Source organism: Acartia tonsa, chromosome 7 (genome assembly GCF_053477335.1).
Source record: "Acartia tonsa isolate MP-2025a chromosome 7, ASM5347733v1, whole genome shotgun sequence".
NCBI lineage: Eukaryota > Metazoa > Arthropoda > Copepoda > Calanoida > Acartiidae > Acartia > Acartia tonsa.
In genome coordinates, this window is record NC_137266.1 from 37,119,557 (window position 1) to 37,133,084 (window position 13,528).

The 13,528-nt window shown below is 29.9% G+C and overlaps 1 protein-coding gene across 1 annotated transcript in view; it reads right to left on the reverse strand.

Annotated features, from left to right (window-relative positions):
- LOC145323687 (neurexin 1-like) overlaps positions 1 to 13,528 on the reverse strand; it is a 46,311-nt gene that overhangs the window by 11,753 nt on the left and 21,030 nt on the right. Inside the window, exons 13-20 of the mRNA XM_080166136.1 lie at positions 9,143 to 9,229; positions 8,695 to 8,759; positions 8,182 to 8,275; positions 6,369 to 6,491; positions 3,293 to 3,342; positions 1,662 to 1,744; positions 1,322 to 1,436; positions 774 to 851 (exon numbers count right to left, since the gene is read on the reverse strand). Coding sequence (XP_080022262.1) covers positions 774 to 851; positions 1,322 to 1,436; positions 1,662 to 1,744; positions 3,293 to 3,342; positions 6,369 to 6,491; positions 8,182 to 8,275; positions 8,695 to 8,759; positions 9,143 to 9,229 — 695 coding nt within the window. The remainder of the gene's footprint in view (positions 1 to 773; positions 852 to 1,321; positions 1,437 to 1,661; positions 1,745 to 3,292; positions 3,343 to 6,368; positions 6,492 to 8,181; positions 8,276 to 8,694; positions 8,760 to 9,142; positions 9,230 to 13,528) is intronic.

The following is a 13,528-nucleotide window of genomic DNA, read 5'->3' on the forward strand; positions in this document are numbered from 1 at the left end:
AGAGGCAACATCCCAAGAGAAATCGTCACGAGAAAAAAATTCACTTTACTCTTTTTTTTTTAAAATGGAAGTGGAGGATCAACTTGCATCCTTGCCTCAAGTTTCCCTAGAGGACTCTAGCTTTAATATGAAAGACAGACAAACAAACAAAAACAAAGTAAAGGATAGATTAGAACCTTTCCCAAATAGAAAGCCACATTTCCCCTTCCTGTCATGGTTGAAATAACTTTTAAATTTATTTTCCATTCTTATTAGAATCCCATTATTGTAAGACATACGGTTAAAATAAGTTATAGAGTAGGTTTGCTACTAAAGTAACATAATTAAATCTTATTTGTTAATCCTTTTAACTTTTTAATTAGGATTTACTATTTAAATTTAATTATTAAATTCAGGGATAAGAGAAGGTACTTGATAATTTTTCACATGTTCAGTTAATAAAGCAGAAGCCTATAAAAAGGGGGATAAAGTAGGTTAGGTAAGAATTGTACTAATATTAAGTACTAAGAAATGAACTTCTGTGCTGTTGTTTGTAGCCATGAATCTCTGAAGTTAGGATTCAGATGCACACGGAGATTGGTTGTGAGAATCCTTTGTTCTTAGATCGGTAAGCTTCTCGCACAGCTGAATGTATTTTTTATTACATGCTGACCCGCAATTCTCGTGGAAGCAACTTATGTGTTACCTCTGTGCCACTAGGCCCCCCTCCTCCCATAGAGAAAGTTGTCGCATAATTCTTATAAGTAATCACACACAAAATTACTATTTTCTACCTTGTAGTCGTCAACTTTAAGGATAGCGTTTCCATTGTGGCGGGTAAATCTGATCACATGGTACTTCCCATCATTTACCTAGATAAATGGATAGATAGATGGATAGATAAATGGGTTAATGGGTATATAGATGAATAGGTTGATGGATAGATAGATAGATTGATAGATGTAAGGATACATAGATGAATAGATTGATGGATAGATAAATGGATATATAGATTGGTAGATAGATGGATTAATGTATAGATAAATATTTAGATAGATAAATACATGTGTATAATTAGATAGATAGATGAATATAATGATAGTGAATAAATGGATTTATAGATTGATGGAAATATAGGTGGATAGATAGATGTAAAGATATATAGATGGATATACAAGGTTAAAAAAATAAAGTGTATCTTACTGTTACAGGAATCAACATGTTAAGTTTGAAATCGATAGGAAAATCTAAATTTCTTATTTTTAATTAAAAGTTATTGGTAACGGACATAAGGACAAACCATAACTATAGAAAAGTATCACTTTTAGAAATGATAACTAACCTTCATAGCTTTTTCTTTGATAACAATTTCTTTATTATTTATGTAGAAAGAGGCGGTTACAATACCATCTACTATTGATACCTCCAAATAGGTGTTGTCTTGCAGTTTGGATATCCTAGATAGAAAGTAAGATATTTAGTAGGATAGATAGATAATAACCTTTAGTATTGATATCTCCAAGTAAATGTTTTTTCTTAATCTTTTAAATCCAAGATAGATAAACAATTTCTAGCATTTACTACATTAAAGCAAAAATGCTAAAAAATCAAACAAAGGAAAAAATGTACATTAAAATAAATAAAAAACCAAGGAAAATATATCTATATAGAATAAGACCTACCTGGCAATTACTGCATTAGCTGAGGGGGTAATTATGCCAAGAGCAAAAATGTCCTCATTCAATGCTCCAAACCCAGACTCATACTAAATAGAAATCAAAATAAAATACAATTAAGTCATTATTAAGGAATCTGGTACTATTGAATGGACTGTAAATAACACAGGTACCCAAAGTTTTATTACCACGTTAACTTATTCTTTGGCGCAAACTCTTTAAGTACTTATATTAAATCTTGATTGGTTGGTTCTAAACTACTCGTGTCAAATCTTTTCAACCAATGATTTTAATCTACAGATAGGGTAATTTTGTTTTTCATCATTAGGGATGTATATAACTATATCGTTCATTGTCTTATCCATTAAAATCCCTGCTAGAGGCGCAGCAAGCAGCTATATTATATAATATCAAACCCTTTATGTCTAATGGATTAATTTAATATTTCTTTTTATCCTCAATTGAACATTAATTTTGTCTATCAATATTCCAGACATAAAATTAACCATAGAATAAGGGATAATCAAATGAAACTAAGGACAATTTAGCGGCGCTTCCCCTTAAAGTACATTGTTAAGCACATAAAACCCCCTCTCTTATTTTGAATTAACTTGAAAATAAGAGGGGGAGGGGGGTGAGTTTTCGAGGGAGTTTAGTAGCCGTACATGGTTAGAAACCTTGCAGGGGTTAGGCAAAAAAAACCCCATCCAAATTTTTAATTCATCTTCATTATAATGTGACGGGTTTCAGAGCTCTACAGGCACTTTGAGGGTAATGCACCAACAAATATAATAATATTTTAGAATATGGAGCTATGTAAAACAATGTAAATAAATAAAAAGTAGGTGAAAAGGCGAAAAAATATCCATAAATATCATAAAACCAAATTTGTGTTTTTTTTAAAATTTTTTTTCAATATTTATGTGAATAATATTCTCTTTATCCACGATATCCTCCCCTAAAACTTGGATTATTTTAAATTATGCTTTGATGATAAACCCTTCCTTTTAGTATTTATAATTGCCAAAATATAAAATTATCAATTTATTCAGGGAGGAAGGGAACATTGGACTGTAAATTCTTCTTGTACCGAATGAAAGTTTTCTCATTTGTTAGCTTAAAAACTTTGGGTACATTTTAAAAATCTTGATTGGTTGATATAACGTTTCAACGAATAATATCCATTTAATTTTTATTATAAGATTATTTTTTTTCAATGATAGCTAGGTGAATTAAAAATCAGCCATGTGACGTCAAAAAATGAGGGAGATGTAGGAAAGAAACCCCCTAAAAAAAGATGGATAATCTCTCATTTTTATGACGTCACAAGGCTGATTTTTTAAGACACTTTGTCCAGCTACATTAAAATAAATGAAAATAGAATGTACATGTTTTCTTGTTCTCACTATTGTGAAGCTTTCTTCAAAATTTAAAGACATTCCCTAGCTAAATTATTCAATTTTAAAATTTAAGGCTCTCGAAACTTCTCATGATTGATCATTGTACATTAAACTTTAAAAACTTAGCACCTCTAATGACATATTTGGACTTTTATTGCTTCGCCCCCGATCAAACCCCCCCCCCCCCTCCCCATAAAAACGTATTAATTATTTTTTATTGGCATTAGCTGATTTTACCTGATAACGGATAATTCCAGTTTTCTCTTTCCACTCATAGCTAACAGATTCTAAAAAAAAAACATTATATTAGATTCTGAGACATTAAATAAATTTAAGACTTTTTCTGTTGCATTTTAATGTAGAAGTCTATTTGTTTTCCAAAATCATGACACATGTTTAAGTATCTAATAACTTGTCTATCTATATCATACCCCTTCTTGATTATTTTTATCGTTCTTGGGGAAGAAGATTGGGGTTAAGTGGCCGGAAACTTCATTTTTTGACAACTTTTTTTAGTGGGGAGTTTTCCAGGGGTCATTTCTTTTAAAAGAGTGTAGGTACCCTCCCCTAAAATAGTTATAAACCATCCATGTACTTATAAGAAGCTTCACTGTAAAGGCGAATCAAGATACACAAAAACATACAGATATCCTACTAATTTTTGTATGGGAATGATTAATATATTTTCACACGAGGGAATCCCAAAGATTTGGAAATAACAGCCCAGACTTTTATACACAAGTAAGGAGCTTGGATAGACTTTTGATAATTTTTCATTTTAAAAGGAGAATTAAATTAGTCCAGCGATTAACGAGTTCTTAAGCTTCAGACAGACACACATTTTATTACTTTTGTGGATGGATGTCCATCCAGGATTTAAGCTTTTCCTATTTGGAAAAGCTATTCCACAATTCTATTACATATCTTATAATGTTCAAAAAAAATTTTACTTAATTAAAAAAATATAAAATTTAGCAAAAAAAAGTTATCATGTCAATACTGCTCAATTAAATGTTGAAGTTTTGAAAATAATTCATTTATTTAGAAAACAAAAATAAATCTATCAAAATACAAATCTAAACATATAGCAGTATATCCCCATTCTATATATACATTATTCCCGGCTTTAATTCTCTGGGGAGGTTGTAAAGATTGACACCCCCAACGAAAAATTGCCTCCAGGGACATCCAATTATCTTTAATACGAGGTGTGTAAATATTATCTTTAATAAGTCTCAGTAAAAATCATTTCCATATAAAAGATGGGAGATCACAAAGAAAATATTAAATAACAGCGGGTTAGCCCCATAGCATATACGGACTCTGTATATAATAGTAATAAGGCATTGATTCAAACATAAAATAGCCTAAAACAATTCTCGATAGATGCATTAAGTTTCCCTAAAATAGAGAACTCAAGGGTTCATTGTATAGATAGATCTTAAAGAACATAATCAATAAAACCTTACAACTTTATATTATAGAATAGAAGCAAGGGTACAATATATAATCAGGATGATTGTTTGTCAGTCTGTCTGTGTGTTTTTGCTGTAAGATCTCACTAAATATATTAATAGTATCGGAAATTTTTAAATATCTTTTTTGGAAGGCAAATCGAGACTAGAAAAAAAATTTAAACAACATTTAAATTTTTTTTTTTTTTGGGGGGGGGGGAGATATGAAAATTTTTCTATATTCCTCTAAGGAACATTAGTGCGACCGAATTTTAGTTCAAATGTCAATATATAACACAAATTCCTCTAAATTTCCATAGTATAAAAGAGATGAAAAAATGTAGACAATTCCCAAAGGAGAGATTATAATACAGATATAATCTCAACTATAATATTAAAAATATTTTAGGATATAATCATCTTTTTTTTACAATTTTGCTAAAATCAAATTATGAGAAAAACAAAACAAAAAAATATAATTTTGATATCGGCTGCAACCCTAGCATCTAGGAGCTCTGTAATCGAAGTGATAGGAAAAGCATAAAATAGCCTAAAACCAACCAAAGACTTATCTAATTAATAAATTCTCTAAAACCATCCAGGGACCTATTTGAAGCTTCCATAGAATGGAGAAATCAATCTTAAGCTTGAGACTAAAAAGTCTTACTACTTTATATAATAGGATATAAAAGTAGCAGTATATCTCGTCTATCTGTAGATTAAGATATTTCTAACCACTGAACTAATATGGTTCTCCTTTACAGTGCAGCGTCTTAGGGGTCTAGGGAAGGCTTATAACTATCTTAAGGGAGGGTACCTCCTCCTTCCTCTCAACACATCCTTCCTTTAAGTATCTCTAGAGGCCTCTAGGGGCGACCATAAGGAAAAAGGATAAGAGGATGAATACTCACCCCAATTTCATTGTAAAATATTACTTCCCCCAAGTAAAATAATTTGTCTGCTATTTATCTAAACCGTCCGCGGCTTTTTGCATCTTAATCATAACCTATTCAATATATGTAAAAAAAAAATAAAAAAATTTTATCTTACTAATTATTATTATTTTTCTGTAATTTATTATGTCTCAGCCACCAGGTTCGCTAGTTGTCTACTTAAAAGACATACATTAAAACTAAGGCTAAATAATAAATAAAAAATTTCATAACTGAATAATCTAAATAAGTGAATAATCTGTAATGCTATCTATGTTCATTCTAAGACAATACTCGTTTTTACAATATTATTAACATTTTCAAGTGATGTTATTTACCCCTCAGGGTTTGGCCCTTTAGTGACAAAAATCCAAAACAAGAAAAATACAGGCAAAATAAAAATTGAAGAACGCTTTAATATTCTAGTTCTATATCCAAAGCTAGATGGCACTGAAAAACTGATTATTATAATTTACAATCAAATGTTCATATTAAATTTGTAAAAACGTTTATTTATTAAGAAATAAAAGTTAGATAGACTGCAATATAAATCTTATAAGCTAATAATGAGTGTTATGATTAAAGTCAGTAGCAAAGTCATGAAAAATTAATAATGATAATTTTATATTCTTTTATTAAGTTTCATCAGAATAGATGATAATTCAAAATATTTCTATATTATCCTATAAAAATCAGATGTATGCTTCAAACAGCAACTATAATTGTCTTATAATTACATTTAATTTTAAGATATTCCCATTTTGAAAAGTGGTGGAATAACATTTAAAATTCAGCGCGGCAATTGCTCAATATAGGCCTCTAGGCCCACAACCTATTTTAGTCCTTCAAATACCTCTATTCCTCTCTTTTATTATTTTCTCTATGGGGGCGACAAACTTAATTGTTAGTTAAAATTTGAAAACTTACCATCCAAACATTTAGGTCCAGTGAAGCTTGTAAGCTGACAGTCACACAAGTTCTGAGGAGTAGGGCGGGGACGACAGGTTCCATGGTTGGCGCAGCTACCTAACTCACAGCTAACATGCTCATCTAAACAGATAGATAGTTAGATAGTTAGATAGAAAGATGGATAAATAGATATAGAAACAAACATGTATACAGACAATCATAGAAAAAAATAGACTTGTAGTTAGGTGGATAAAAAAGATATAGCTAGATGAATAAATAGATAGATAGATAAATTTATGGATGGATAGATAGATGGATTTATTGATAGATAGATAGATAGATGGATATATAGATAGGTAGATAAATAGAAAAATATATAAATAGATCCTTTTCTTAATTTACCTGAATAGATAGACAAAAATAGATAGTTAGAAAATTATTAAGATAAACAGATAATAAGAATGGTATACAATTAGGTAAAATTATAAAATAAGTTAGATGACTTGATAATTAGATAAACAGGCAGGTTTACAAAAGGTCATACAGACAGACAAAAGAATTGTAATAAATGTTAAATTTAAATGACATCCTACAAACAGACAGACATGTGTACTTTGTACTATAAGCACATGATATGTAATGTTTAATATAGTCTGCACATGTTTAATCATTATATGGATTACTAGTACTTAAATAAACCTAGATAATGCAAAGAGATGATTAAACTATATGTATTAGTGTAGGGTTTGAGTTGATTATCGTGTTTATTAGTGTCTAGTTTACAATTGTAAACCTTTTGTATTTAATAAATATTGTTTTTATGCAATATAATTAAATTATCAAATAATTATTCATCGCATCGTATTTTCCGCGGTTATTAAACTGAAAAATATAAGATTAAATCAACTTTGTCAGTAATCTTTTTGTAAATTTTTGTTACTTTTATATATCAAATCATCAAAATCAAAGGGAATGGACAGACAAACTAAAACAACAACAATTAAATGATAACAAGTCATTTTAATAGAATAAATAGACGAGAAAAAAAACGTCTCCCAAAAGCCCTTTGTATAGACGGACAGACAGACTGACACAGTAAAGTAGATTAAATCCTTTGAGTTTGTAAAAATTTGCTGCTTTGGTAAGAAATAGTCCAAGCAACTTCCCCACTGCAAGAAGGATAAGACATAATTACCATTGAGGTATAAATAGGAATTAAGCTGGATTTTCAAGATCAGAGCAAGATTTATCATGTCTCTATTCATTGTTCATTAATTTTAGCAACAATTTATTATCAACCAGCATTTTAGGGGAAAGACAATGGATGATAAATTGATGTACAACCCACATTATGATCCAAAAAATTACATCCTTTGTAGATGAAAATTATAGGTTGTAAAGTTTGGACAAGGCTAGTTTGTACTAACCAATCAAAATTCGATAGATTTACATATAGTTATAGATAAAAGATACCTTGGTATTTAAGTTTGATTTCAAAAGAATGTATGAAAGTTTCTCATAGTCAAGATCGATAGCTGGTTAGTTAGATAGATAGATAGCTGGTTGGATAGATAGCTAGTTAGATATGTTGTTGATTAGATAGATAGTTCATATCTGGTTAGATAGATAGCTGGTTTAACAGAAAAAAGACAGCTGTTCTAAGTGGGTCACTAGACAAATAGCTAGCTGGTTGAATAGATAGAAAGCTAGATAGATAATAGATACCTTGACATCCATGTTTGATTTCAGAGTATTATAGCTGTCTAAAGTGGGTCACTAGACAGATAGACAGGTGGTTGGATAGATAGAAAGCTAGATAGATAATAGATACCTTGACATCCATGTTTGATTTCTGAGGAGGGAATGACAGCTGTCCTGAGTGGGTCCACACTCTCCATACTAAATTCAGTGCTCGCCATACATCCCTGAAAATTATACAAAAACTGTTCGTATGCTTTAAATGCTGTAGCTCCCACTCGGCTATCTGCACAGTTTAAAAATGCACTAAAATGCGCAAAAAGTCCCAATTTTGCTGGCACGTTAATTTTAGCCGTGCACTTCTTGTGAATAATATTGTGGAAATATAAGTAATAAAAACAAACAAAAAGCTTAAAACAAAGAGTCATCAAATGTAAATACATGTAGAAAGATTTGCTTAGAATTACATATATATTAGTAAGATTATGGGGGAATGCAATGAATGGACTCCAAGACAAAGATCATGAAATTAATAGGGTTCTATTGATGACCAGAAAGAAATCTAACCTGAAAACCATGTTTAGAAACAAACTCCTGATGGTAGTTCAGCGTACATTCAGATATAGATAGATAGATATATACATACCTGAAAACCATGTTTAGAAACAACTCCTGACGGTAGTTCAGCATACATTTCAGATCTTGCTCCTCCTACAAATAATAGAGAATTATCTAACAAATGTTTAACTATTTTCTTTTCTAATTCAAATTTAAGGGGTATGTTCCAATTTTAAATGATCTCCAGTTAAAAAAAGATAACATCCTCTAAAAATAATCCTTTTGAAGACAAACAACACCTTCAAACAAAATTTCCCCTAAACACTGTTTTTGAGATCTTGTGCTTCATTGGTGCTGATTATTAAAAAATTAACAGTTGAAACTAGTAACCAAAAGGTGCATCTACATTTTAAATTTAAAGTAAAATCATCTCAAATGAATAATGCAGCTGCTATTCTAAAAATTCGGATTTGCCTATTTTTTTGGTTTGCAGTTAAAATGCAGTCGAACATATTTACTGTATTACATGTACTAACCTAAAAATAGTAGACCATCTAAACGCAGAGATGAATTTGACAAACCAGTTTGTATGCTTGTACTAGCACCGTCCACGCTCAGAACAACTAAACATTAAGAAAACAAAGATGAAAATATGCAAAAACGTAACTTTACAAAGTGTCTCAAAAATCAGCCACGTTACGTCATAAAAATGAGGGAGATGAAAGAAAAAAGGGCAAAAAAATAAACAAGATGGATAATTCCTCAATGTATGACGTATCATGGCTGATTTTGAGACACTTTGTAAAGTTACTGCAAAAACATAAATAAACAAACAGGCGAGGTCAGTAATATAGCAGATGTCCAGGTGTCATAAGAAATAAAAAGAGAAAAAAAAACACATAACCTTTTAAGTAAAAAGTATTTATGTCTTTCGAAAAATGACCGACAGACTGACAGACAAAGTAAATCATGCACGGGATGCTAATAGGTACAAAGAATCTTTATCAAAATTTCAGCTGTGTATCTCTAAATACCAAACGAGAAAATCACATTTTCCCCAATATCGTTACGGACGGACAGACAAAGCAAATTATAGAATATCTTTGCTACTACAATATCTAATAATTATATGTAATTGTAAGAAGAGCAGCAATAAAAAGCAAATCCTATGAAAACAGTAAGTTATCATGTATATTCATATTAGAGTATTTCATTCCATGATTTGAGAGTGATTCTGCTTCTTATGTAAATAGTTATCCTTGTTAACAAAGTTGTCATTTTTGTGTAATTTGCTTGTTTAGGCTTATTCACTTATCCTTTTTTTTATTTCTCTATAAAAGACAATAGAAAGATATACATATAATGTTTGTCAGTAAAGGATTAAGGGATATATTAATGGAAGGTAAATTTTAACTTTTTAAAAGTATATAACTTATTTCAGTCTTTTGTGTTATTCATAGCTAAATGAATAACCAATGTTCATAGTTATTTGTCGAATCATATTAAAGACAGCTTTCTACGGATAGTAAAATAAAAAAATTATAAGATTAATTCAAGTTTTCTTTATCCCCAAGGGGCTGAAGCCCGTACAAACTAAACTGGCTTTTATTTTATTATTCGTGGAAAACTGTATATAAAGGGATACGCTACATTATTTTTTGGTATGATCAAGAACCGGTTGTAATACATCGGTTTCGAAACCAGACTGTGAAAAATAGTTTATTATCAAACGCTAGTTTTAAGTCAAACTGCGTATAATTAAGTACTTCGTTTCTGGCCTCTCGATAGATAAAATTTAAAACTGTCTATAATACGATACGATACATGATTTTTCGGTATGACTTCAAAGCCAGCGGGTATTAATCAGTTTCGTAGCCTTAATGTCAATCGTAATAGTTGTTAATTTCATTCTATTAGAAGACTTTTAAAGTATCTAAACGTCATAAAATGTTCTCATTTATGCACTTTTTCAAAAATATTACATTGACCTATCCCTAAATCCGTGGTTGAACATATATTGTAACACTGCTGCACAACAAAGGGTGTGCAAACACATAAACATAAACAATAAATACATTGTGTTTTATGACCGCAAATATATATAATAGCAATTGACTAAAATGACGTTTTTATTGATGAAAAAACAATCATTATATATATAAAAAAAAAGAAAAATACTGTCTGTCTTTGTGTTTTTAGTTTAAGATTTAGCTAATAGTTGAATCGATATTGTTCTCCTTTACAATGAAGCTTCTTATGAGTCTAGGTAAGATTTACAACTATTTTGGAGGAGGGTACCTCTATCCTCCCAAGATAATTCTAAAAAATTACTATCCCCAAATTTTTTCCCCTTTCTTTTAAGAACTAAAATTGAAAATGGGGGACCTGTCGACTTCAACTCCTCCCACATCAAGTGCCCAAAGACCAAATAATATGAAAATATTTTTTCGAATGTAATAACATACCCTACAACAATAAGACAGAATGTAAAATATTTATAATTACAGTCTCTATGTCTCATAAGGGAGGAATAATTTATCTAAAGAATAACTTTTTGTATCATTTTCATTAGAAAAAAGACATTTATAGCAAGGATCTGTACGCCAAAACGTCAGTTAAAGAAAAAATCCATTTCAATTGAGCAATTTTAACGCATTGAAAAGAAAGAAAGAGTTACTTGTAAATTGTCTAACATAATAAATTGTAGTCAATTTTATACTTGTGACTTTAATATTAATGATATTTCTGATTTGTTGAATATAACAATAACAACATCGAAAGTTTTCTTTAGATGAATAATTCTTCCCTCTTGTATGAGAATTATAAGCATATAAAAGAAAACAAGGACAAAAAGATGTTAAGACAAACTAAAAATATATGGATTTATTATCAAGATTCACCTCTAGCATCTAGAGGTTCCTCATTCTAAGTAAAAGGGATTAACAAGCAGAAAATAGCCTAAAAAAAACCCGGAACTTATGAAAATCTCCCCCTAAATGAAGAACTCAATGAGATCTGTAGTTATCGAAATCTTAAACTAAAGTTTAACAACCTTACAACTTTATCAAATAGGATAGATTATAAAATATGTGATTAGATAGAAAGCTAAAAATAGGGTAAACTAAGGGAATAAATAATAGTTTTATGCATTGATTAAATTGATAGACAGATAGACAAATATATAGATGATTTTTTAGACAAATAAATAAAAAGATATATAGAATTAACGTAACCGAATTATGTTACTTTAATACGAGTTAATCAAGTAAGTCCAATAATCCGATATCCTTTCTTTTACAAATTACTCTTTAAGACATTTTCTTTATATTATTTGATTGCATTTATTTAATCTCTAAATATTGGACGGACAGACAGAGTAAGTTACAGAGTAGATGCTTATTGATCATAAAATGTTTCACCATTTTATTCAACCTCTGTCTGTCCTAAGAATGGATTTATTATTACTTGGATCTTACACCAGATTATCATGTACACTGTTAAAAATATTTTTTTTATTTAGTATCAATTGATACTCTGGAGAGTACTGGACTCGTAAGTACGCTACAACTATATAATTAATATATAACACTATGTAATACTATATAACACAATAAGTATTACTATACAGAACCCATACGTTTTTTAGTATAGATTGATACGCTCTAGGGTACTGGAAAATACGCTACAGAAATGTTTATTAAAATAGTAATTTTTGTTACACTCTAGGGTATTGGAAAATACGCTGTAGAAATGTTTATTAATTTAGTACTATTTGATACGCTGTAGAGTATCAGACAATACGCAAGAGAATAGTTTATTAAAATAGTAACTATTCATACCTTCTAGGGTACGAATCTGTACTGTAAAGAATAATTGAAACAGACACCATTCGTGCACACCTCTCATGGAAGTGTTTCATTGCTTGGTCGTTTTAGACAAAGATGAAATGTTATTATTTATGCTCAGATTTATAGTTTTGATTTTTGTAATTATGGCTGACCATAGTTTTTATTTTTAAGGATCATGTTTAGTCCTAAACATCTTTAAAGTCATTTTTTTTACTAAATTTACATTTAAATTAATGTTTTATGGCTCTGCTTGGTATGTTTGTTGATATAATAAAATGTATATGTACATATAATAATCATATATTATAAACTGATCTTTCATCCAAAGTAAAACAGTTTCATACTCTACAGAGTATCAAAAATTATGATAGAGGGTATCAAAAATAGCGAAGGAGAGTATTAAAAACTTACTTCTACCGTATTGAATATTAATCCAAAGAGCGTATTGGATAATACTATACAGACAAATACATTATTTAGTACTACATGTTACTCCATAGAACACTAAGTGATACTCAATACAGTATTGGAATCTTCCTTGTATCGTAATAAGGTTTTTTTCCTAGAACGTACGGATTGATACTATACATTAATGTGAAGAATATATAGTATTATCTGATGCTAAAAAAAAAATTATTTTTAACAGTGTACTCTAATAAAGTGAAAATTGTAGCTGGCTAAAATATCAATGCCTGCCATGCATCCCCTTTACCCCATCCCCTCCACTCCTACTAATGACTGACTAATAAGTGATGTCCATGTTAGCAACCTAAATAGAAGAAAATTTATCCCCTATCATAATATCCACCTATATTTTGTATCCATTGTCTTTAGAATTCCCCCCCATGACTGACAGACGTACATACAATATAAGTAATAGAATAGCTTCACTACTAAAATAGAAATATATATGTCTGTATAATGTATATGTCATTGTTTCTTAGATAATAACATGGACATATTAGCTAGTAATAAAAGACAACAAAAGAAATAACTGGGCGTTTTACTTAAAAAGATGCTAGACGTGCACATAACGCCTTCCCCCTTCATTTTGTAATAAATTTTAAAAAATGG